Below are 20,013 nucleotides of genomic sequence, written 5' to 3'. Positions count from 1 at the left end.
AGCGACCGGCTGAGCTGAAGGCCCTTGTGGCCGAGCTGCGGGGACGGCTTGCGGAGATGGAGGCCGGGCTCTCGAGTGCCACTCTGGCCCGCGATGGCGCGATGGACGAGGTAAAGCGCCTGGCGCAGCAATGTGCCGATGCGGAGCGGGGTCGCGAGGCGGCAGAGGCAGCCCTACAGCGTGTGGAGGCCGAGATGAAGCAGACGCACGCCAAGCTGCAGGAGGAGTTGCGTCAGATGCAGGAGAAGCACGAGGAGGAGCTCGAGGCGGCGCTTCTCGAGGCGAACGAACGCATTGCAGAGCACGATGAGCTGCTTCAGCAGAAGCTTGAGGAACAGGGGGAATATTATGAGAAATTACTTGAGGAAAAGTCGCGGTTGGAGTCCTGTGCCGGCGGATGGTGCTGAGTTGGGTGATGCGCTGTATTGGAAAGCGGAGCACGACAAATTGTATGAGCGGTTTGCGTTGTTGCAGAGTGAACGAAAATTGCATTTGGATGACGACGATGCGCGGTGTATCTGTTCGCAGGAGCGCGGCATGAAGGAAGGGTTTCAGCGGAGTGCACTTGGTTGTAAAAAGTGGCTTGATAATGATTTACAGGCTGCTTGTGCTGCTGCCTTTGAGGAGGTTGCGTCGCTTAAGAGACAAGTGGTAGAACTGCAGAATGCGAAGGAGCAGGAGGAGGAAAAAGTGGCTGTGCAGGCAGGAGAGCCGCGCGACTTGCAGAAGCAGCTTAGTATAAGGGAAAAGGACTGTGCTGAGGTCTCGCATATGTACGAGGAAACAGCGTTTTTGATACGTGATGGTGCTACAAGCGTGGAGGGGCTTCTGCAAGAGAAGCGGGCGCGCATTGAGGAGCTGGAGGTGCAGGTCCAGAAGATGTCGCAACAGGCGTTGTTAACCGAGGAGCAGTTGCGGTTCGTTAGCGTGGAGGCGCAACAGCTGCGACAGGAGTTGGATGAGTGCACAGAGAAGTACCTGAACCTTGAAGCAGTGCACCGTGCGTTGGGCGCCGACCTGCGTGAAGCCAAGCGCCTGCTTGAGGAGCGTCAGCGGACGTGGTCGCAGCGGCTGGAAGGCATGCAAGGCGACATGGAGAAGCAGATGTGCGACGCAGCGGAGGAGGTGCATCGGATACGCTATGAACATGAGCAGGAAGGAAATGGACTGCGCCGTGAGATAGATAGGCTGCAGGCAGAGTTGCAGGCGGTGCGGACACTTGCCGCCACAAAGCAGATTACGGCGCAGGGGAGCCACCACCAGCTTGAGCACCTGCGTCAGCAGTTGACGGAGGCCCTGGATGAGAAAACGCAGTTTGCCGCGGAGCTGGAAGCAACGCAGCAGTTGCTGCACAAGAAGGAGCTTTTGCTGCGCGGCCAGCAGCAGGGCGATGACGCTTTGGGTGTGGTGGGTGACAGCAGTCGTTCTTCCGATGCCCGCATCAGCTCGTTGCTGCAGCGGAGCGAGGCACTGGAGGGGAAGGTGAGGCAGTTGACAAGCGAGAAGGACACCTTACTGCAGGAGAAGGATGCGTTGGAGCTGGCTCTTCAGAGCACCCGCCACATGGTGGAGGTGCGGGACCTTGCGTGCCAGCGGCAAACGGATGAGGTGAAGCAGATGCGGGCGCAAGTCGCCGCCATGAAGGAGGATTTGTCGTTTAGAGTTCAGTCCTGTAATGCGCTGCGGCAGGAGTTAAATGAGGCGCAGGAGCAAGCGGCGGAACTCGCGCGCGCCTACGAAGACTTCCAGCAGGCCACTTTTGCGGAGCAACGCGTTGCGCTTCTTCGGGAGCATATGGAGGCTCTGTTTCTGGCGAAGGTGATGACGATCCCGCGCGTCATACAAGATGTGCTGCACGGCATCATGTGGGCCTATCAGCGCATGCTGCGGCACGTCGCGGAGAATCAGCGCAAACTTCTTGCCCGCTGCGACGCCATTGAGCAGACAGCCACAGATGCGATGATGGAGGGGGAGCGACAGAGTAATGAGTTTCTTGTGGCCATCGAGGACGCCAAGGTGGAGCGGCAGCAGCTACAGGCGATCATTGAACGCCTGGAGCAGGAGATTGCCGCGGCCAATCGCATCGCAACGGCAGCCACAGAAGAGACCGCTGCGGTAACGGCAACTTCCACGGAGGCAGCACGCGACGCACGTGAGGCGGCCTCTAGAGCCAAGAGCGACCTCCAGGCGCTGCAGCTTGATTACGATGCTGCCCTCAACACCATCAGCATGTTGGAGACGGAGAAGGTCAACGCTGCCCGGCTGCTCGCCCGGGCGAATGCCCGAATAGAAGAGGTGGAGGCGGAGCAGCAGGGGGAAGTGGCTCAGCTGCAGGCGGCGTTGCTCGAAAAGACGCAGTCACTGCGCGACGCACAGGCGGTGGCGACGCAGAGGTTGGAGGCCGCGGAGCGGCAGGTGGATCAGTACAAGGTTCAGCGTGACGATGCCGCAAAGCAGGCACAAACGGTTCAGGCGTCGTTGGATCGTGTGTTGCCACGACTTGAGCGGCTTGAGGCGGAACGGGCGGAACGGGAAGCAGAGCTGATGGATGCAACACAGCAACTGACGGCGTTGACTCAAAGAAGCACCTCAGCAGAGATGGTGGCGCGGCGCCACATGGAAGCCCTTAATGCAACTCTTGCTGAACTGCGGTCCTCCCAAGCCGCCCTAAGCGAAAAGTGTGCAAAGGCCTATGCCCAGGTCGATGAGCTCAGGGCACAACTGACGGCAAGCGAGACGGAGGTTGGGCGATTGCGCACTCGCACGGCGCAGCAAGAGCAGGAGGTAAAGGCGGCGCATGCACGGCTTAGTGAGTTGGAGTCCACCTATGTGCACGACACAAGCGATGCTGCAACATGGCGGCGTGACGCAGAGCGACGCTATGCGACACTGGAGCATCGCAACAGTGCCCTGCTTGTGGAGCTACAGACCTCGCAGCAGCAACAAGCCTCCCTGCAAGAACACGCTGATGCTCTAGAAGCGAAGCTGCGGCAGGCGGCGGATGAGCATCGTGACAAAGACCAGCAACAGAGACGTTCTATTCAACAGTTGAGGGAACGCTGTGATGCCCTGGAAGGTGACCTTGTGAGACTAGAGGAGGCGCATGCAAAAATTACTGCTGAGCGGGATGCGCTGAATCGCGACTGCTTAAGCGCAAAGCAGGATGTGGAGCGCCTGGAGCACCACCTGGAGGCCACGAATCGTCACAATGAACAACTTCACAAGGAACTAAGACATCAGAAGGAGTCCCATGACGCGGAGATACAGACGATGCGAAAGACGCTAGAGGGGGCGCGGGGGGAGCTCAACGAGTGCCGTGCCACCTTCCTTGAGGCGGAGACGCAGTTAAAGGAGGTGCGGCACGTGGCGCACACTCTTGAAAAGGATAACATCCGAGGTGCCGAGGAGCTTGCACGGGTGCGGGGGCTGGCGAGCGCCGAGCAGGAATCCATGGAGCGCGAGCGTGAAGAAAAACAGGCGCAGGTTGCCGAGCTACACGAGGAGGTGCTGCAGCTTCAGAAGGAGCTTTATGCGGCGCGGCAGGAGTGTAAGGTGTTGGAGTCAAACTGCACGCGGAACGCGGATGACGCAGAGCTGTGGCGCCGCCAGCTGACGGATATGACGGATCACTATCGCGCTCTTCAACAGGATGCGGCGGAGCAGCAGGAGCAGCTGACGGCGGCCCTGCGGTCTTTTCGCGCAGAAGCCACAACCCTGCAGTCAAAACTTGATGACGCCATGGACGCGTTGGCGCAGAAGCAACGTGAAAGCGAGCAGTGTGAGGAACGTCACGTGCGAAAAATGGAATTGAGTCGACTTGCGGAGGAAACGCTCCGGAGGGAAGTGACGGATCTCCAGCGGGACGTCCAGCAGCTCCAGCAGAGGCTGACCGCCGCCACAAACGCCGCCCATGAGACAGATAGGATTGCGGCGCAGCAACAGGTGACAATACGTGCACTCTCGGAGGAACTGGGGCGCTTCAAGACGCAGTCAGCAACCGACACGGAGGAGAGGGAGGACCTGCAGACCGCCTTGCGGGAACGAACGCTGGAGTTGGAGCGTGTGACACGCAACGCGGCTGCTGACCTGGAGAGGCTTCTTGCAAACACCAACGAGCTGCACCGTAGCAACGCTGACAGCTTGGAGGCCGAGCTGCGACGGGAGCAGCAGGCGGCGCAGGAGGCCCGCACCGCACGAGATCGCGCTTTGGAGTCGCTTGAGCAGCGGGGGAGTGAGTGCGAGATGCTGCAGGCGGAGGTGACGCGGCTGCGGCAGATGCTGCGCTCTGCCCAGGCGCAAGTGAGTTCCACCCGGGCGGAGGTGGAGAGCACCGTCTCACAGGCGGCGATGGAGGTGGGACTCCCACAGGATGGGGAAGTCTCACTGAGTCGTGTGATCAATGAGCTGTTGTTGCGCCTCAGCCGCTCTTCCCACGGGGCTGCTATGCTAGATGTTGAGGTGTCGCACTTCAAATCCTTTGAAAATGCCTGTGAGGCGCATGCTGCGGCGCTGCGGTACGCGACAGATGCAACGCGGCTTCCGCTACAAATTGTCACTAGTGGCGCCGCACCCAATTCTCCCCTCGTGCAGCCCCATGAGAGCAGTAGTGGGAGCAGTGTACACTCCTTGCGGCACCGACCCATGCCATCGCATCCGTTGGTCGTGCGGGATATCGTAAGAAACGCCTCAACCTATGCCCACCGCCTGATGGAACACTGTCGCACACTTCGTGGCATGTTGGAAAACATGCAGGTGATGCTTGCGCAGTGCGACACAACTGTTATTGGAGATCCAGCGGTTACCCGGGTGAAGCTTGTTTTCATGGCGACATTAAGTGAGCTGCACCTTCGCACTTCGCGGCAGACGACACTGTTGTACCAGATAGCCGATGGTGCTATTATATCAACTGCGCTTCAGGAGACCGCAAGAGTTTTGCGCGACGACGAGGCGTACGTGATGCGCCCGTTCAATGAACTTCTTACACCTTCTTCCTTTTTTGCTTCCACGTCATTGCGCACACCTCGGTGGAGCTGTGGCGGCAGTCAGGAGTCAGCCTCCTCAGCAACGTCTCGGGCTTCATTTGCTGAGAGTCCTTCCGTGGGTCTGTACCTCCAGCAGAGAAGTTGTGTGAAGATGGAGAATGAACATTCCTCGCGAGGTGTGCCTGAGCCACAGCCGCGCATACAGGGCGGTAACGTGCCAGGCGAGGGGCCGCGAAGGTCTTCCATGGCCGCTGCAGCTAGGACGGACGCCGCAGTGACGGCAGAAGCGACGGTGGTGGGGGCCTCAGAAGGCCGTGGGTGCAGTTGAACCGACCGTTTTGCCGCGCGGCGGCTGCAAGACGCGGCGTAGCAGGCCGCCTCACGCGTTGAGGGTTGAACGACATCGTGTGATTCAATCAACGTCATTTCTACCTGTTCTTCGTGGCATTTTTTTTTCTTTGTGTGTGTGTGTCTGTTAGATGTTGTTGTTCCGTCAAAATTGATGTGTATTTATTTGCGTTGCTTTTTTTTTCGTCTTCTATTGTTGTTGCTGGTTTGACGGTCTTTGAGTGCTTTTTGAATGTATCCATGTGCTGCCGTGTCAGTTGTGTGTGCGTGCGTTCCCTCTTCTTTTCGCTCTTTTTCTGAGGCCGTGGTTGTCCTTGCGGTCATGTGCGCATTCCTTTGACCGTCACTCGCGCGGCTCGCGTCGTTGTGGCGTCTGAATGAAAAAAAAAAAACGGGCATCGTAAAGGGAGAGACTGGCAGGTAGAGAGGCGAAAGTCCAAACAACACAGTCGCGAAAGGAATAAGACGCACACACAACAGAGGAGAAGTGGGAATACAACGCTTGTGCTCTGTATGGGCCCTTCTTTTCACCTTCTTCCCCTCTTGAAGAAGGCTGCTGCGAGAGAGGAAGTGCCACGGGTATTGTTGATGCTTCTTCCTTTATGACCCTTTGTTCCCCCTCCCCCTGTTGGATGTGTGTGTGGAATGCGAATACGTATGCGTGGACTGTGGCGTGTGTGCGTTTGCATGTGTGTTCTGCCCTCCCACTCCAGTAAGCAGCACCTCTGTGATTTTCCCACTTCTTCGCTGCGATGGGCCGGCTCCAGAACACAGAGACGGATACCGTGACTCCCTAACCAAGCAGTGAGGGCTGCGTGGTTGTAGTATTACCATTATTAGTACGGGTAGTGTTGGTGGTGGGAATAGGCGATATTGTTACTTGTGGATCTTTTAGTGACGGAAGAGATGAGGTCATCTGACATCTTCCACGCGTATCGCTATACACCGGTCGTCCTGAAGTCGCGGCATCACGACAGTGGCGTCAACCAGTACGGCCTTAAGCCCGTGAACGCCTACGATTACATCAACCCAACGAATCTTGTGAACTTTGGTCGTGGGACCTCTTTTGACAATCTTGGCGTACGGCGTTCGGGTCGCGGCGAGATTGACTCTTCGCCGTCGCTCGGTGGCTCTCCTGTTTTCACGCAGGCGAAGCTTGTTGGCCTGAGCGGCGAGGAGCAGCTCACCATGTGTCAGTCGGAAACAATGGCGCTGCGGGTGTGCATGGCGAAGGGCGGGCAGAGCAGCTGTGAGCGGGAGAGCCGCGCTTTGGACGTGTGCCTCTCGCGTGTCGGACACTTGCGGCAGGCGATGAGTGCGGCGTGTGCCGAATTTAATGACTGGTTTATTCAAAACGTTTCAGACAATCACACCAAGCCGTTTCAGCATCGACCGCATGACTGGCGGCACTTCTACGCACAGGAGAAACTCGTGCGGGAGCGGCAGCAAAACGGCCACGCGTACGGTCGTCGGCCCAAACAGTTTTCCTTCGGGGCGCGGTACGTCAAGACGGAGGGTTACGGCAAACGGCCACGCCTGCCGTACAACAAGTGAGCTTTGGTGGTGGTGGTGGTGGTGGTGGTGATCAATCACCGCGGCAGTACAAGACGGTACTATCAGCGATGAAAGGAAGAGCCCAACAAGAACGACGACGGGGCCAAGGAAGACAGAATTGGGTTGTTTTCTTTGTTGCAGCCCTTTCTTCTTTAAAAGTCGTTAGCCCGTTGTTTCTTTCTCTCTTTCTTTCTTTCTTGTTCGCGTTAGCATTATTATTATTATTTGTGTGTGTTTGTGTGGAAGCCGTGGCGCATAGTTGACTTGCCATCTGTTGTCTTTCCCTTTCTTTCTTTGGATTTTCTCACACATCTCTGCGTGTGTGTGTGTGTGGTGGGGGGGGGGGGTATTACAGCAAGGAGCCAAGAGGTGTTTGAAGTGTGGCACACCTCGGTTATCCCCCATTCTGCACAAAATGGGACACACAAAGGATGCCAGCTCTATTGCGTGCGCAGTGTATGCGCAGTACGGGGACGATGCGACGTCGTTCAATCGATTGCTGCGTCAACGCGTGCTTCCCCGCGGCGGGCGCTTCGATCATGACACCCAAGACACGTTTATGTACATTCAACGCAGCAAGAACCGCAGCGTCGTGGCATACGCGGCAAACCTACTGGATGCGGGAACGCGGGGGTCCGTGCCGTCCGGCGCTGGCCGCTGCTGCGTTATGGATCCTGCCAACCCCGTACACGCCTACTTCGTCATACTGGAACCCTCCATCGTCGAGGAGCGACGGAAGAAGGGTGCCACCAGCGAGATTAGCGAGCTCACCTTCATTCAGCGGAAGCTGGCGTATGGTTGCAGCGCCAAACCACTTACCTCGGTGAAGTCTGAGTTGACGAAAAAGGATATTGGACCATGGCTGAAATGCTTCGACGCTCAAGCTGTTTCGTACGTTGCGCTACCCGGGTTCCCCCTGCTGCTGCTGGCGCTTCCACCTCTTGGAGACGCAACGGAGCAAAGCGTTGAGGCGGAGGACGCGGGGAGCCCAGAATGCGCTGAAGGGATGCAACAGAGGACAGCGGACACGTTGGTCGTGCTGCTAGGCGTCGTGGGCGGCGTGCTTAGCGTCGTCCAGCGGGCCTACGTGTGCAGCATCGAGCCCAAACATTTTTACCAACTCCCGACGGTGAGGTACATTGAATTATTTGGCGTCTCTCTGGAGACCGGCGAGGACACGTACGAAAAGAAGCTGAAGTAAAGATAGAGACAGGAAAAAACAAAACAAAACACACCTGTTTATTATTTATGACGACGCGTGTGCGGTGCCCGCCAATCACCCGCACGGAGTCGGCGAAGGAGAGGCGTGGATCAGCAGGGCCGAAAACGACAAGCAAAGCAAGAGTGCGGGAGGCACCAACTACTGGGCAGCGTCGTGGTGTTTTGCAGAGTGGAGTGCAGGGGCTATCCGCGTGGGGCGATACTTTTTTTTTTTTGTATTGTTTTCTTTTCTCTTCTTTTTGGGTGTCCGCGAAAAGGAAACGTTGAGTCCGACATTATGTTATTGTCTCTTTTAAGATGTACCAAAACAAAATAAACAGCCGATCGTTTCATTTAATTTTGCCGTTTGTGCAATTCATTTATTCATAGATGTTGTTTTGTTTTATGTGGTTTGCATCAGCGTCTGCAGGAGCTGTCAAGGGTCGAGTTATGTGACCCGATGGCTCCTGCAGGCACACACACACACACACACCTTGCGTGGGTGATGAGGGAAAAAGCCACCTCTCCGCACCCACACCCTCTCGCCAGTATTTTAAGGCGTATGCGTTAGGTGAATTTGCCCTCTGACTTGCCGTTTGTGTTGCTGCAGCGAGCGAGTTGAGTCGTGAGGTGGAAACCACATGGACAATAAGCTACATAATTTTCCTTGCTTGTTTCCCACGATCTATTGGGGAGGAGAGGGGAGGGCTCAGACGACGTGGGTTAGAGGTTTTCCCCATTCATTCATTCACCACGCAACGCACTTTTTGTGGCATTCGTTTACCGTTTTTATGTGCACGTTTGGCGTCGGTTACTTTTCACTGCAGTTCTTCCTTCCTTATTGTGTGTGCGATCTCAAGGCTTTCCACCGTGGATCTTTCTGCCGCATGCTTTTTATTATTATTATTATTATTTTACGTGTTTTTGCGTTTTCCCTGTTTGCTCCCACCGGCGTCTAGAAGAAGAGGGAGGGAAAGCAGGAAGGAGCGATGCCTTCAAAGGGAGGTGGCGCGAATAGCAAGCAGCAGCAGCAGCGCCAGGGCGGAAAAAAGGGAAATAAGAAGAGCGACGAGGACGACTTCGATGCCATCCTCGCGAATGCGGTGAGGGAGACGCAGGCGGCCGCGCCCAAGCACGTCAACAGTAACCAGCAGAAGGACAATAACAAGGCTGGAAAGCAGAAACAGAAAGCAAACCCCACTGAGGTGGAGGCGGCGAGGGACGAGGACGTGGACGTCAAAGTCATCAGCACCGCCGATCACGTTGACAACCCGTATCCGCAGGTGGCACCAGGCATGCAGCGGCAGACGTGGCCGGAGCCAACAGTGCCTGTGTGCAAGCAGTTTGCCAATGGGAACTTTCCTCCCGGCGAGATTTGCGAACACCCAGGTGAGGTGAATGCCTATCGTTACAGTAGCGAGGAGAAGAGAGTGTTGGAAAGGGCGACAGAGCAGGAGGTGCAGGAGCTGCGCCACGCTGCGGAGGTGCACCGGCAGGTGCGTCGCTATGCCCAGAGCTTCATCAAACCTGGTATATCCCTCATCTCCATGACCGATTGCATCGAGCGGAAGTTGGAGGAACTCGTCGTGAAGGACGGTCTTACACGCGGGCAGGCCTTTCCGACCGGTTGCTCGCTAAACCACGTAGCCGCCCACTACACACCGAATACAGGCGACAAAACAGTTTTGACGTACGACGATGTCATGAAGGTGGACTTTGGCGTACAAATCAATGGCAGGATTATTGACACAGCGTGGACAGTGGCATTCAACGATGAGTACACCCCATTACTGGAGGCGGTCAAAGCGGCCACGTACGAGGGTGTTAAACAGGCTGGCATTGACGTCCGCTTGTGTGATATTGGCGAGGCCATCCAGGAGGTGATGGAGTCCTACGAGGTGGAGATCAAAGGCAAGGTGTACCCGGTCAAGAGCATTCGCAACCTCTGCGGCCACAACATTGGGCCTTACGTCATTCACAACGGCAAGTCCGTGCCTATTGTGCGAGGTGGCGAGACTATTAAAATGATGGAGGGGGAACTGTTTGCCATTGAGACATTTGGCTCCACTGGGCGAGGTGTCGTGCAGGAGGATATGGAATGCTCACACTACATGATGGTGCCAGGCGGGGAGAAGAAGCAGGTACGCTCTGACAAGGCGCAGCAGTTGTTGAAGCATATTAACAAGACGTACGGAACACTGGCGTTTTCACGGAAGTGGCTAGACCGTGACGGTTATGACAGGCACCTGCTGAATCTGAACCAGCTTGTGGATGCGGGGGCCATCAACAAGTATCCCCCCCTGTGTGACGTCAAGGGCTGCTACACGGCGCAGTATGAACACACCATTCTGTTGAAGCCGACAGCGAAGGAGGTTCTCTCCAAGGGCGACGACTACTAGGGCCAGTAGCGGCAGTAGTAATAGGGGTAGTAGTTGTAATAATAGTAGGAGAGGAGGCAGGAACATGACACCTTTGCCGGGCACAAAGGTGTGTGATGACGAGAATGGCATGAGAATGACGGAGGGGGAAGAGTCGTATTCACGCAATAAAAAAAAACAATAATGATTATTATTATTATTAAAAATGAACTGCCCTCTTATTCATTTATGTTATTATTCTGTGTGCTCCTTCACTCAACTCACAAAGGGCTTATATCGCAGGCGTAGCTGACGCCGTGCAAGAAAGAAACAAAAAAAGAAACAAAAAAGGAAAAAAAAAGGTAATTCAGGATGAGCTAAAGCTATGAAGAGGAGGAAATGTTATATCTACAGAAAATGAATACACGTGACTTTTTTTTTTCTGTTATTGTTGTTCTCTCTTTTGATTGTAATATATTTGGTTTCCGTTTTGGTCGTTCGGCACGGTGTGTGTGGGCGGAGGTGCCTGCATGCACGCATGCGAGCTCCACATTGCTGCAAGAAGGCAAAAAAAAAAAAAAAAGAGGGGGAGAGGGAGAGGGAGTGCAGAGAACCACGTAAAGTTGCAACGTCTGCGAAACGGTGTTTAAGTCCTTCTTCTCTCTTATCTTCACACACTTAAACGCAGGAGGAATAAGCAAGTGACTTGTAATAGTCATGTGGATGAGGCGGGAAGGCGCAAGCGAGAGAAGGCATGAGGTGAATTGTGTTCACAGTCATTTTTTTTTTAAAAAAAGACGTAATGAAAACACATCGACGACAAATGAGCCCACCTTTTTTGTTTCTTCTTCTTTTTGTGTGTGTGCCTTAAAAATAAAAAAAAACGTTTGTTTATTTACGCTGGCCCGCATCTTCCCGTCGTTGCTTTCTCTCACTCACTCTCTCTATTTGTCTCTTGCTTCTGCCGCAATGCCTTTTCTCCTCATTTCCTGCTTGATGGGGGTCTTTGGCAACGCTGCTTCTGCTGTTTATGTGTCTGTGTGTGTTGCGCCACGCTCAAGGTGCGGTGTGGTTCATCTACGCGGGGGAACGGCATGCGGTGGGGGGGAGGGGAGGATGAATGCAAAGTTAGAGGGCGCTAATGTACTGCTTCTGCAGAGTGCGCCTCGCTACCGCCGTTTTTGGCGCGTCCTTCTGCGCGGGCGGTGAATTCTCCTCCGCCGCCTTCACTGGGGACGACGGCGGGGAACACGCGAAACGCGAGTCGACGCGGGCCCAACACACGGCCGACACCACAGACACCGTCTCTGCTTCCACGGCCTGCAGCCGGCCCACGATTGACACGTATCGCGCCATGTCGGCGGAGGAGCTGGAGACGCTTCTGCGCACCCGCGAGCAAGAGGCCCAGCAGCTAAGAGCCGTGTACGAGAACTTTCACTACGAAGTTGACAAGACCATGAATCTGTCACAGGTTCACGGGATGATGCAGCTTAGATCCCTGCAGATTAGCCATGAGGCTCTTGTGAAGCTCCGGGAGCAGCAGGAGATGTACAGCCGTGACCACCGCCTTCTCGTCACCGTATGTACCGTGTTTACCTTTGCGTTTTGGGTGTGGGTCCGGACGGCACTACGTCCGCTACGGGGACCTCTTTGGAGATGAAACGCAGCTGCGCATTCCCGTCAGCCAGCGCTCCGTGACGGGCATGGGGAGCTAAAACGAAAACGTATTTGGTTCGGCCAAGCGCAGTGCATGCAATCTGGAAACGTCATGGGAGCGTGAGGTTCGAGAGAGGCGTGAGAGGCCAGAACGCGAAGAAAAGCAATAGTGGTAATATGCCCATGCGGCAGTCCTTAGTGGCTGGTGTTGGCGGTGACGGCAGCACAGAGAAAGAACAGGAAGGAGGGAAAGTATCCTATGCATGGAAAGAGTTTTGAGTGCAGAGAGCAGGACGTTGGCATCCAGGCAAAGGACGTATGTGACTTTGGTTCCTGATTTGTGGTCTCTTCCACTGCCTCTTGTTGTTTTATTTCCCTCTCTTTTCTTGGTGTCATTGTTCTTGGGGGTTCTACGTGAATCCGTTTTTTTTTTTATGTGTGTGTCTTCACATGTTTCCTCACAAGCACCTACGCGCGTGCGGGAGAAAGGACGTTTTGCCACATGCCTCGCGAATACGACTTTGCAGATAAGGTCCTCTACACCGAGGAGGAGCTCCGGGCTCGCATTAATCGGGTCGCCCAGCGCATCGCTGTGGACTACAAGGACAAGGGTCTGCGTCCCCTTGACAACCCCCTTGTGCTCATCTGTGTGCTGAAGGGCAGCTTCATGTTTACGGCCGACCTCTGCCGCGCACTGAGCGACTTCAACGTGCCGGTGCACATTGAGTTTATTTGCGTCTCATCCTACGGCGCCGGTGTCACCACCTCTGGTCAAGTGCGGATGTTGCTTGACATCCGCCACAGCATTGAGGGCCGTCATGCGATGATTGTGGAGGACATCGTCGACAGCGCCCTCACACTAAAGTACTTGCAGCGCACCTACACCGAACGCAGGCCGGCAAGTCTGAAGACTGTCGTGTTGCTCGACAAGTTTGAAGGGCGACAAGTGAAGTTTGTTCCAGACTACACTGTGGCGAGTGTGCCCAACGTCTTTGTGATCGGCTACGGTCTCGACTACGACGACTCTTACCGCGAGGTGCGCGACATTGTTGTTCTTCGTCCAGAGGTATATGAGAAAAGGGAGGCGGCGCAGAAGAAGAAACTGAAAGAAAAGCCTTCCAAGACGCTGATCGAGACAGCGAGTGCAAGTCTCTAAGCAAATACTGAGCGTGGAAGGTGGATATATTCATGTATAATGTATATATCCCATTTTTTGTGTGTGTGTTTTTTTCTTCCTTTTTCGTTTTTCATCTTGGCCACCACGCATGGGAGTTAGGTACACGTGTACATGCTGGAGGAGAGGTGCGTGGCAACACGCGGAGGGAGGAATGAGAGGAGCCGCGAGGAATAATTTTAGTGGGAGCGGGCACATGTGGACGTGCCTGGAAACCAGCAGGGCGGTGTGAGGGGTATTTTGAAGTCAGCGCAAGGGGGGTGAAGCGAGGAGGCGGTGACGGTGGTGTCGGATGTGCGTGTGTTTTCGAATGTGCACAAGTCACTTCTGGATGCATCTTCACTGCTCTTTCTCACCCCCATCCTCCCAGCTTCGCTGTTTGTTTTCCCCCCATAACCCACTACTTTTTTTTTTTTTGTTTGCACTTTACATTGATCCCTACGCACTGAGGCGTGTTGAATATATACGTTTATTTGCCCTGTGCCTTTTATTTCGTATGTGTGTTGAGGCATGCGCTTCCTCGCGTATGCACTCACAAGGTGGTGTGTTTCGTTGACGCTAGGAGAAAGAAAGAAAAAAAAAAAAACAACGTTGAGTTTCAGTGGAAAAAAATAAAAGAAAAAAAATACAGCTACTTCAGGAGGAAGAATGTGGAAGAAACCAAGAAATACCACGTCGCAGGTGGGGTGGGAAATAAAGGATAAATCGGCTCTAAGTGCGCACATAAACTGCATTTTTATTGTTTGACGGAAGCATAAATTTCTTCCGGCATCTGCGAGGAATTTATGTGAGTGGTTGGGCAAGCATGCTGCTGTTGGAAGGGGCGCCTGTTTTACATGAGCCTTTACTTGAGCGGTGAATGCTTCGAGAAATAATCGCGATAGCGATATCGTCCCTTCTTGCTCTCAGCATCTTTGTTGTTTGTGTTGTTTTTTTTTTTTGTTGCTTGTGTGTTTTAATACTATAATGTATGTTTGATTGGTCTCGCCTCTCACGCACACATGAGCAGAAAGAAGAGGAGAGGGCGTAGTGAAGCGGAGGCCTTTACCGTTTCTACTTGCATGCCGCCCGCACTCCTCACAGACTGAGGTCGCCTCTATGGGCTCTTCCTGTGGCTTTATTTTCATTTATACGTCTCTCCTTTTATTTCGTTCTTTCTCTCTGGTGTCTCACACCTCCTCACTTGCCGCGGCGTGTCAATGTCTCGTTATGCACTGGTGGACGCTTTTTGCGCCTCTTGCGGGTGACACGCAAAACGTGAAGGGACAGTGGCAGCAGCTGAAGTGAGGAAGAAACGAAGACAATGATTTCTCCACGACAACAGCAGGAGAACGTCATCAAACATGTGAATGGCGTCATTTCTGTGGATGGCAAGGAGTACCCGATGGCGGAGGAACTCGTTGCCACCGAGAACATTATCCAGCACCGCATCAAGGCCGTCGCGAAGCAGCTCACTGACTTTTACAGGCCTCTATTACACCGTGATACACACAGCAGCAAAGGTCTGGCACCCATTAGCGATGAAAACCCACTTATCATTATTTCTGTGCTGAAGGGCAGCTACATCTTTACTGCCGATATGGTGCGTTACCTTGGGGACTATGGACTGCCGCATGTTGTGGATTTTCTGCGGGTGTCCTCATACAGCGGCACAAAATGCACGAACGCGATGCAACTGTTGGCAGATATACGGTTCAAGGATTTGCGAGGCAAACACGTTCTCCTTCTTGAAGATATCTCCGACAGCGGAAATACGCTGAGGTACATCATTGATAAGATTCAGCAGGAACATCATCCGGCCAGCTTGAAGGTCTGTGTGTTGGCTGACAAGCCTGCCGGCCGCCGCGTACAGGTGCATCCGGACTTTGTCTGCCTGACCGTGCCCAACAAATATGTGATTGGCTACGGCTTTGAGGTGAATGACCGCTACCGTTGCTTTAGGCACATCTTCACCCTCAAGCCGGAGGAGGCAACGCGGTACCCTTCGCAGCTGTAACATCCGCGTGAAATGTGCTACCGGTGGGAGGATGGGCGATGCCCCCGTGGCTTCGGGAACCGTTGCGCTAACACTCTGTAAGAAGTTGAAAATAATAGTAATGAACAAAAGGCAAACACTGGCCACAAGAAAAAAAAAAGAACAACAACAAAAGCAGCAGCGAACACTACTCACAGAGGGAGAAGGGAGACTTATGTGACTGGTGAATAACTGGGACCTCAGTGTGGGTGAAGCTTCTACTGGAAGAACGTTTTTTTTTGTGTGTGTGTTTTTTGTTTTTTGTTGTTTTGTTTTTGTGTGTTTTTTGTGGAGATTTTATTTCTAAGCGTTGATTGGTGTATGGCATGTCTCTCTGTGGATTTAAAGAGAGAGCAGGAGGACTAAAAGTGTTTGTGAAACACGCGTGTGGGGGAGCACTGGTATAGATAATTTGTGTCGATATCCTTTTCTTTGTTTTGTAGGGAATTTTTATTTCAAATGTGGTGGACGTTGTTTTAGGCACATATTATTATTGTTATTAATCCACCAACAAACAATAATAATTGTTCCCTCTTTCCGTGTCTAACGCCCCTGCAGCGTCCGCTTGGCCCGCAGCTTTGCGGCACGCCGTGAAATTGCGAGGTGACCGGGGAGGGGGATGCTGCTCGTGGGGGTGACGATGGTTGCAGCAACTGAACCACGAGCCTATGGGAACCTCCGTTTGATCTCCGTGGTTGTGTTCGCATGGTTTGTGTGAAGTGACAACTCTGCGCTTTTACTGCACGTGCCAACAGCGCTTCTTTGAAGCTGCAGAGCACAAACGTTGTTGTTGCCTTGCCCTTGTTGCACGTTGCTCTCCGCCTCCTATCCACACACACACACACACACACAGGTACAGTGGGAGTGGGGGTGAGAGGAGGCGACTGTGTGTCTGTAGGTGGACAGGAGACATATGCTCCGCCTGCCGTGTTGCTTCATATATATATATATATATATGTTTGCGCTTGACGAGGATATTTTTTTTTACTTCAATTTTTGTTCTTCTGTGGGGGCGGTTTATGCAGTTGCTGCACACCAACCGAAGGAAGGCTACACCTACGCAGAGTTGTGGGGTTGGCAGGTGCGGACGACGGAGTGACTGGGAAGCAGAGGGGCGCGGGAAGGAACGGTGTACCCGTGGACAACACGCATCTAAGGGAATATATTAGTGCGGTGGGAGTCAATCACTCATATTACGCACAAATAGCTCGCCTTTGTACGAGACGAGAGGAGCACTTAATTTCATACGTGACATAGCGGTTAGGTATAATTTGTGCTTTGTATGTATTGACTACACATATTGGGGGGAACGGGGTCTCTAATGCCAGCGTCCGCAAGCTCTTCCTCGGAGAGGAGCTGGCCACGGTGGCGGCGGGGGGTTGTGGGCAGTGCTCCCTCTTCAGTTCGGGGCGCATCCCCAGGTGCGTATTCCCAGCAGCGTGGTGCTGGCCGCTATGATCAATGCACGCCTCCTTGCAAAAACGACGGTGGACCCGTGTCGCAGTGGGACCGTTTTCCTTGCAGCCACCAAATTGGCTCCGGTAGCTTTGGGAATGTGTTTCTCTGCCATGACATGCTGCCCGGAAGTATGTGGTATCGAAAACCTGTGGCTGTGAAGGCGATGCTGCTGGAGACACTCTCTGATAGTTCGGTGGTCCTCATCATGAACGAGGTGGCAATACTGCGACACCTGAGACACCCGCACATTCTGCGGTACGTGGATAGCTTTATTGATGAGGATAAGCAGCTGTGTTTGGTCGCCGAGTACGCAGAGGGCGGGGAGTTGACATCGCTTTTGCGACGCCCCACTGAACTCGATGGGGGAGGCGACAGCCGACTGTCTCACCAATCGCCTTCACTGGAGGAAGGCGTGATAGACGATGGGCATGGTTGGAACCAGCCAGCAGCTCTCGCAAGTGGTGTTATGCAAAGTCAGACACCATGGCTGACGGGGTTCACGCTGGGCGGCACGCATGAGGGGAAGGCGGCGCCTCTGCAGGCTTGGATTGAGTCGTACCGCATTGCTGACATTGTGCGACAGTGTCTGGAGGCTCTGTCGTACCTCCATCAAAACTATATCATTCACCGCGACATCAAGCCAGCCAACGTGTACCTCAGCAAAGGTGGTACAGTAAAACTTGGGGACTTTGGCGCGAGCAAACTGCTAAGCTTGACAGATCCGTTTGCCAACACGTTTATCGGGACGCCCTTCTACCTTTGTCCAGAACTTTGCCTTGGTGAGCCGTACTCGTTTGGGGCGGACATCTGGGCATTGGGTGTCCTCACCTACGAGATGTACTGCAAGAAGCTTCCCTTTGTGGCAGACAACGTTTTAGCGCAAATTCATGTCATCACGGAAGGAGAATACGATAGGGAGGCTCTGCATCGCCCACATGTTTTCACTGCACCAGAGCTGCAGTCATTGGAAGCGCTGTACGGGAGTGCCTTTACACAGCAAGAAAAGAGTTTGCACACGCTGGTGGTTGCCCTGGTGGAGCGCATGCTTGTAGTGGATGCACTGGAACGGCCATCTGCATTGCAGCTGTTGCGGGAGTTTTTTTTCGCCGACCCTTTGTCTGGTTCCATGAGCACAGGGAGTCAGCTGCCCTCGCGGGAGTCCTTATTTCACGTTGACAGTTCGAGAATGCGGCGGAGCATTTCGCAGAGCTCAACCCCGCGCCCCCGAACATCAACCACCGAGAACACCTCGGGGACAACAACAACAACAACGGAGGCGGCGGCATTGCTTGTACGTTGCGTGAGTCAGTCGTATGAAGCATTGCTTGAACATCTGCCAAACGAGCGACGGAACGACGTCTTGCAGGCGGCGTCACGCTCAGTCTCCCCGATTTGCTACGCGTGGCCGAGTGCTTCCGTATTGCAGGGCAACAGGGACGCGGTGGACTTGGGCGAGGCTCCGCATTCTGACACATGTCAGATGACGTTATCTGAGATGATGGGGAAAATCCCGTGGCTGCGGCACGCGGAAGCGTTTTCGTCGCTCAGCCTGCTCGAGGGCCAAGACGATGATGTGGTGCGGGTGGATTGGATGGACAATGAACACTTTTCACTGGTGACGCCCCACCAAAGGCGCCGTTTGTTGTCGTCTCCGTGCCCCGTCTACGATGGCGAGGGGGGCGTGTGCTCGCTGGAGACGCGTGAGGCGACGCCAACAGCGGGGCATAAAGTGGCGGGTGGAAGCAAGGACGAGGCTGAGACGCAGGTGCCTGCTATACCGTCAGTCCAGGTAGTAGGTGTCGTTGAGGAGTTGCAGCGGCCACCGATTCTCGCAGAGCGTTTTGCGTCCCTGAACGATAACCCGGTGGAGGAGGGGGAACAGCAGCGGCAGAGGCAGCCCGGGGGTGTCGGGCGTTGCCAAGGCCTTTCCACGGAGGTGTTGGAGGCGATGTTGCGCAGGAAGATCATGGCAAGCCAAGCCCACCGGCAATTGCGACTCAAGGCGATGCGGGAGGCACACGCTCTGCGCGATAAGGAAAATTTGAGGCTGCAGGCGGAGCTCAACGAACTGTACGCCAAGTCCTTTTCTGAGAAGCGTATGCAAATGATTGCACACGGAGAGGAGTCGGAGATGAACACCACAATGAAACTCCCAGAAACTTTTGCGTCAACGCAACGCCCACGCTCCACAGCCGCGGATGCGGTGGGGGCGGTAGCAGCCTCGACCGTTGAGGGCGAGTTTGCGAAGACGGCGGGGCTTGAGCGCACTCTCAATCGCCTGGCTGCCACTTCCAACGCCTCAATGCAAAGCCATCACGGCGGGAACTCGACCCTTCTCGCAAATGAAGTGGTGCGGCTCGCGCTGGATGCGGCCGCCGTGGCAGAGCGCTGTGCGAAGTGGACGATGCGGCCCCCAGCGCGGTTGGACTTCAGCAAATACCCGGTGGACGAGGTGGATCGTCGCAGCACCTCCTCCGTGGCGGACACAGAGCGGGGAATAAACACGAAGGTGTATGATACGCCTGTAACACTCTGCATTGTACGGAACGAGACGTACATTACACGAGTCGATACACCCTCAGCGCCAAGTGGGGCCGACGACGCTGCGGGAGCGCTGTTACTTCCCATGACTGTGACACTAAAGCCAATTAGACGACGCACGCGTCTTGACGGTATCGTGTGGCGGGTAAAATTGGCCTTGAAGGCCTACGGTCTCGATTATGTGCTCCTCTTTCCACTTGACATTGACGACGTGGAGGAGGTGGACGCAGAAGAACTTGGACTTCGCTACCTTGACTGCGTGGGCGACGTTGTTGTGATTTCAGAGGCCTCGGAGTGGTCCTACGTTAGACGAGATTGGTACCAACGCAAAAATTTACCCTGGATGCAGCTTTATATGGTCATGCAGTAGAAGCGCGTATACCCATCTATGTCCGTGGGCGCGTTGAAGTATATTTATATCTAGTGAGGACAGTGATCCCCGCACTGAATTGCTTGTGAACTCTTTTGGACTGGTATTTGCCCCAGATTTACTTACCTTTCTATCCAAAGAGATGGATGTAAATAATAGGAAAAACAAACAAAAACAAGGCCATTACTACGATGCATTTTTCAATTGTTTTGCCTTTGTATATTGGCTTACACGCAAATATGGAGATGTGTGGTAGTCCCAGCATACTGCACGTCTCTCCCTTCTTTTTATTATAAGTTGCGTGGTTCCCTTCCTTGTTGTTGCAAGAAAGCCATATATTTATATATATATATATATAC

The 20,013-nt window shown here is 54.1% G+C and overlaps 9 protein-coding genes across 9 annotated transcripts, besides 16 other annotated features; all 9 read left to right on the top strand.

Annotated features, from left to right (window-relative positions):
• Positions 1-407, top strand: TraAM80_07808 (uncharacterized protein; the record flags this gene model as incomplete). Its single annotated transcript, XM_029384586.1, has 1 exon — positions 1-407. A coding segment is annotated over one exon (407 nt), but the record flags the coding sequence as incomplete, so codon positions are not given.
• A 130-nt stretch (positions 408-537) lies between these two features.
• TraAM80_07807 (uncharacterized protein) lies at positions 538-5,310 on the top strand (the record flags this gene model as incomplete). The annotated part of the gene is made up of 1 exon (XM_029384585.1): positions 538-5,310. One exon carries the CDS (start codon positions 538-540, stop codon positions 5,308-5,310), a length of 4,773 nt encoding a protein of 1,590 aa, XP_029235572.1.
• Positions 5,311-6,236: 926 nt separating this feature from the next.
• On the top strand, positions 6,237-6,884 carry TraAM80_07806 (uncharacterized protein; the record flags this gene model as incomplete). Its single annotated transcript, XM_029384584.1, has 1 exon — positions 6,237-6,884. The coding sequence occupies one exon, from the start codon at positions 6,237-6,239 to the stop codon at positions 6,882-6,884; it is 648 nt and encodes a 215-aa protein (XP_029235571.1).
• Positions 6,885-6,888: 4 nt separating this feature from the next.
• Positions 6,889-6,914: a microsatellite.
• Positions 6,915-7,054: 140 nt separating this feature from the next.
• Positions 7,055-7,083: a microsatellite.
• Positions 7,084-7,299: 216 nt separating this feature from the next.
• TraAM80_07805 (uncharacterized protein) lies at positions 7,300-8,085 on the top strand (the record flags this gene model as incomplete). Its single annotated transcript, XM_029384583.1, has 1 exon — positions 7,300-8,085. One exon carries the CDS (start codon positions 7,300-7,302, stop codon positions 8,083-8,085), a length of 786 nt encoding a protein of 261 aa, XP_029235570.1.
• A 222-nt stretch (positions 8,086-8,307) lies between these two features.
• Positions 8,308-8,346: a sequence feature (A-rich).
• A 212-nt stretch (positions 8,347-8,558) lies between these two features.
• Positions 8,559-8,577: a microsatellite.
• Positions 8,578-8,975: 398 nt separating this feature from the next.
• Positions 8,976-9,001: a microsatellite.
• Positions 9,002-9,073: 72 nt separating this feature from the next.
• Positions 9,074-10,483, top strand: TraAM80_07804 (putative methionine aminopeptidase 2; the record flags this gene model as incomplete). The annotated part of the gene is made up of 1 exon (XM_029384582.1): positions 9,074-10,483. One exon carries the CDS (start codon positions 9,074-9,076, stop codon positions 10,481-10,483), a length of 1,410 nt encoding a protein of 469 aa, XP_029235569.1.
• Positions 10,484-10,487: 4 nt separating this feature from the next.
• Positions 10,488-10,534: a microsatellite.
• A 108-nt stretch (positions 10,535-10,642) lies between these two features.
• Positions 10,643-10,664: a microsatellite.
• Positions 10,665-10,762: 98 nt separating this feature from the next.
• Positions 10,763-10,802: a microsatellite.
• Positions 10,803-11,365: 563 nt separating this feature from the next.
• Positions 11,366-11,397: a sequence feature (GA-rich).
• A 185-nt stretch (positions 11,398-11,582) lies between these two features.
• TraAM80_07803 (uncharacterized protein) lies at positions 11,583-12,101 on the top strand (the record flags this gene model as incomplete). The annotated part of the gene is made up of 1 exon (XM_029384581.1): positions 11,583-12,101. One exon carries the CDS (start codon positions 11,583-11,585, stop codon positions 12,099-12,101), a length of 519 nt encoding a protein of 172 aa, XP_029235568.1.
• Positions 12,102-12,599: 498 nt separating this feature from the next.
• On the top strand, positions 12,600-13,253 carry TraAM80_07802 (hypoxanthine-guanine phosphoribosyltransferase; the record flags this gene model as incomplete). Its single annotated transcript, XM_029384580.1, has 1 exon — positions 12,600-13,253. One exon carries the CDS (start codon positions 12,600-12,602, stop codon positions 13,251-13,253), a length of 654 nt encoding a protein of 217 aa, XP_029235567.1.
• Positions 13,254-13,306: 53 nt separating this feature from the next.
• Positions 13,307-13,346: a sequence feature (A-rich).
• Positions 13,347-13,836: 490 nt separating this feature from the next.
• Positions 13,837-13,860: a microsatellite.
• Positions 13,861-14,184: 324 nt separating this feature from the next.
• Positions 14,185-14,227: a sequence feature (A-rich).
• Positions 14,228-14,574: 347 nt separating this feature from the next.
• TraAM80_07801 (hypoxanthine-guanine phosphoribosyltransferase) lies at positions 14,575-15,267 on the top strand (the record flags this gene model as incomplete). The annotated part of the gene is made up of 1 exon (XM_029384579.1): positions 14,575-15,267. The coding sequence occupies one exon, from the start codon at positions 14,575-14,577 to the stop codon at positions 15,265-15,267; it is 693 nt and encodes a 230-aa protein (XP_029235566.1).
• A 250-nt stretch (positions 15,268-15,517) lies between these two features.
• Positions 15,518-15,573: a sequence feature (GA-rich).
• Positions 15,574-16,115: 542 nt separating this feature from the next.
• Positions 16,116-16,137: a microsatellite.
• An 85-nt stretch (positions 16,138-16,222) lies between these two features.
• Positions 16,223-16,242: a microsatellite.
• A 364-nt stretch (positions 16,243-16,606) lies between these two features.
• Positions 16,607-19,654, top strand: TraAM80_07800 (putative serine/threonine protein kinase; the record flags this gene model as incomplete). The annotated part of the gene is made up of 1 exon (XM_029384578.1): positions 16,607-19,654. The coding sequence occupies one exon, from the start codon at positions 16,607-16,609 to the stop codon at positions 19,652-19,654; it is 3,048 nt and encodes a 1,015-aa protein (XP_029235565.1).
• A 333-nt stretch (positions 19,655-19,987) lies between these two features.
• Positions 19,988-20,012: a microsatellite.
• Position 20,013: the final 1 nt, after the last annotated feature.

Source organism: Trypanosoma rangeli (assembly GCF_003719475.1).
Source record: "Trypanosoma rangeli strain AM80 chromosome Unknown Tra_15.4_contig_00344, whole genome shotgun sequence".
NCBI lineage: Eukaryota > Euglenozoa > Kinetoplastea > Trypanosomatida > Trypanosomatidae > Trypanosoma > Trypanosoma rangeli.
This window is presented reverse-complemented; position numbering and strand designations above follow the sequence as displayed.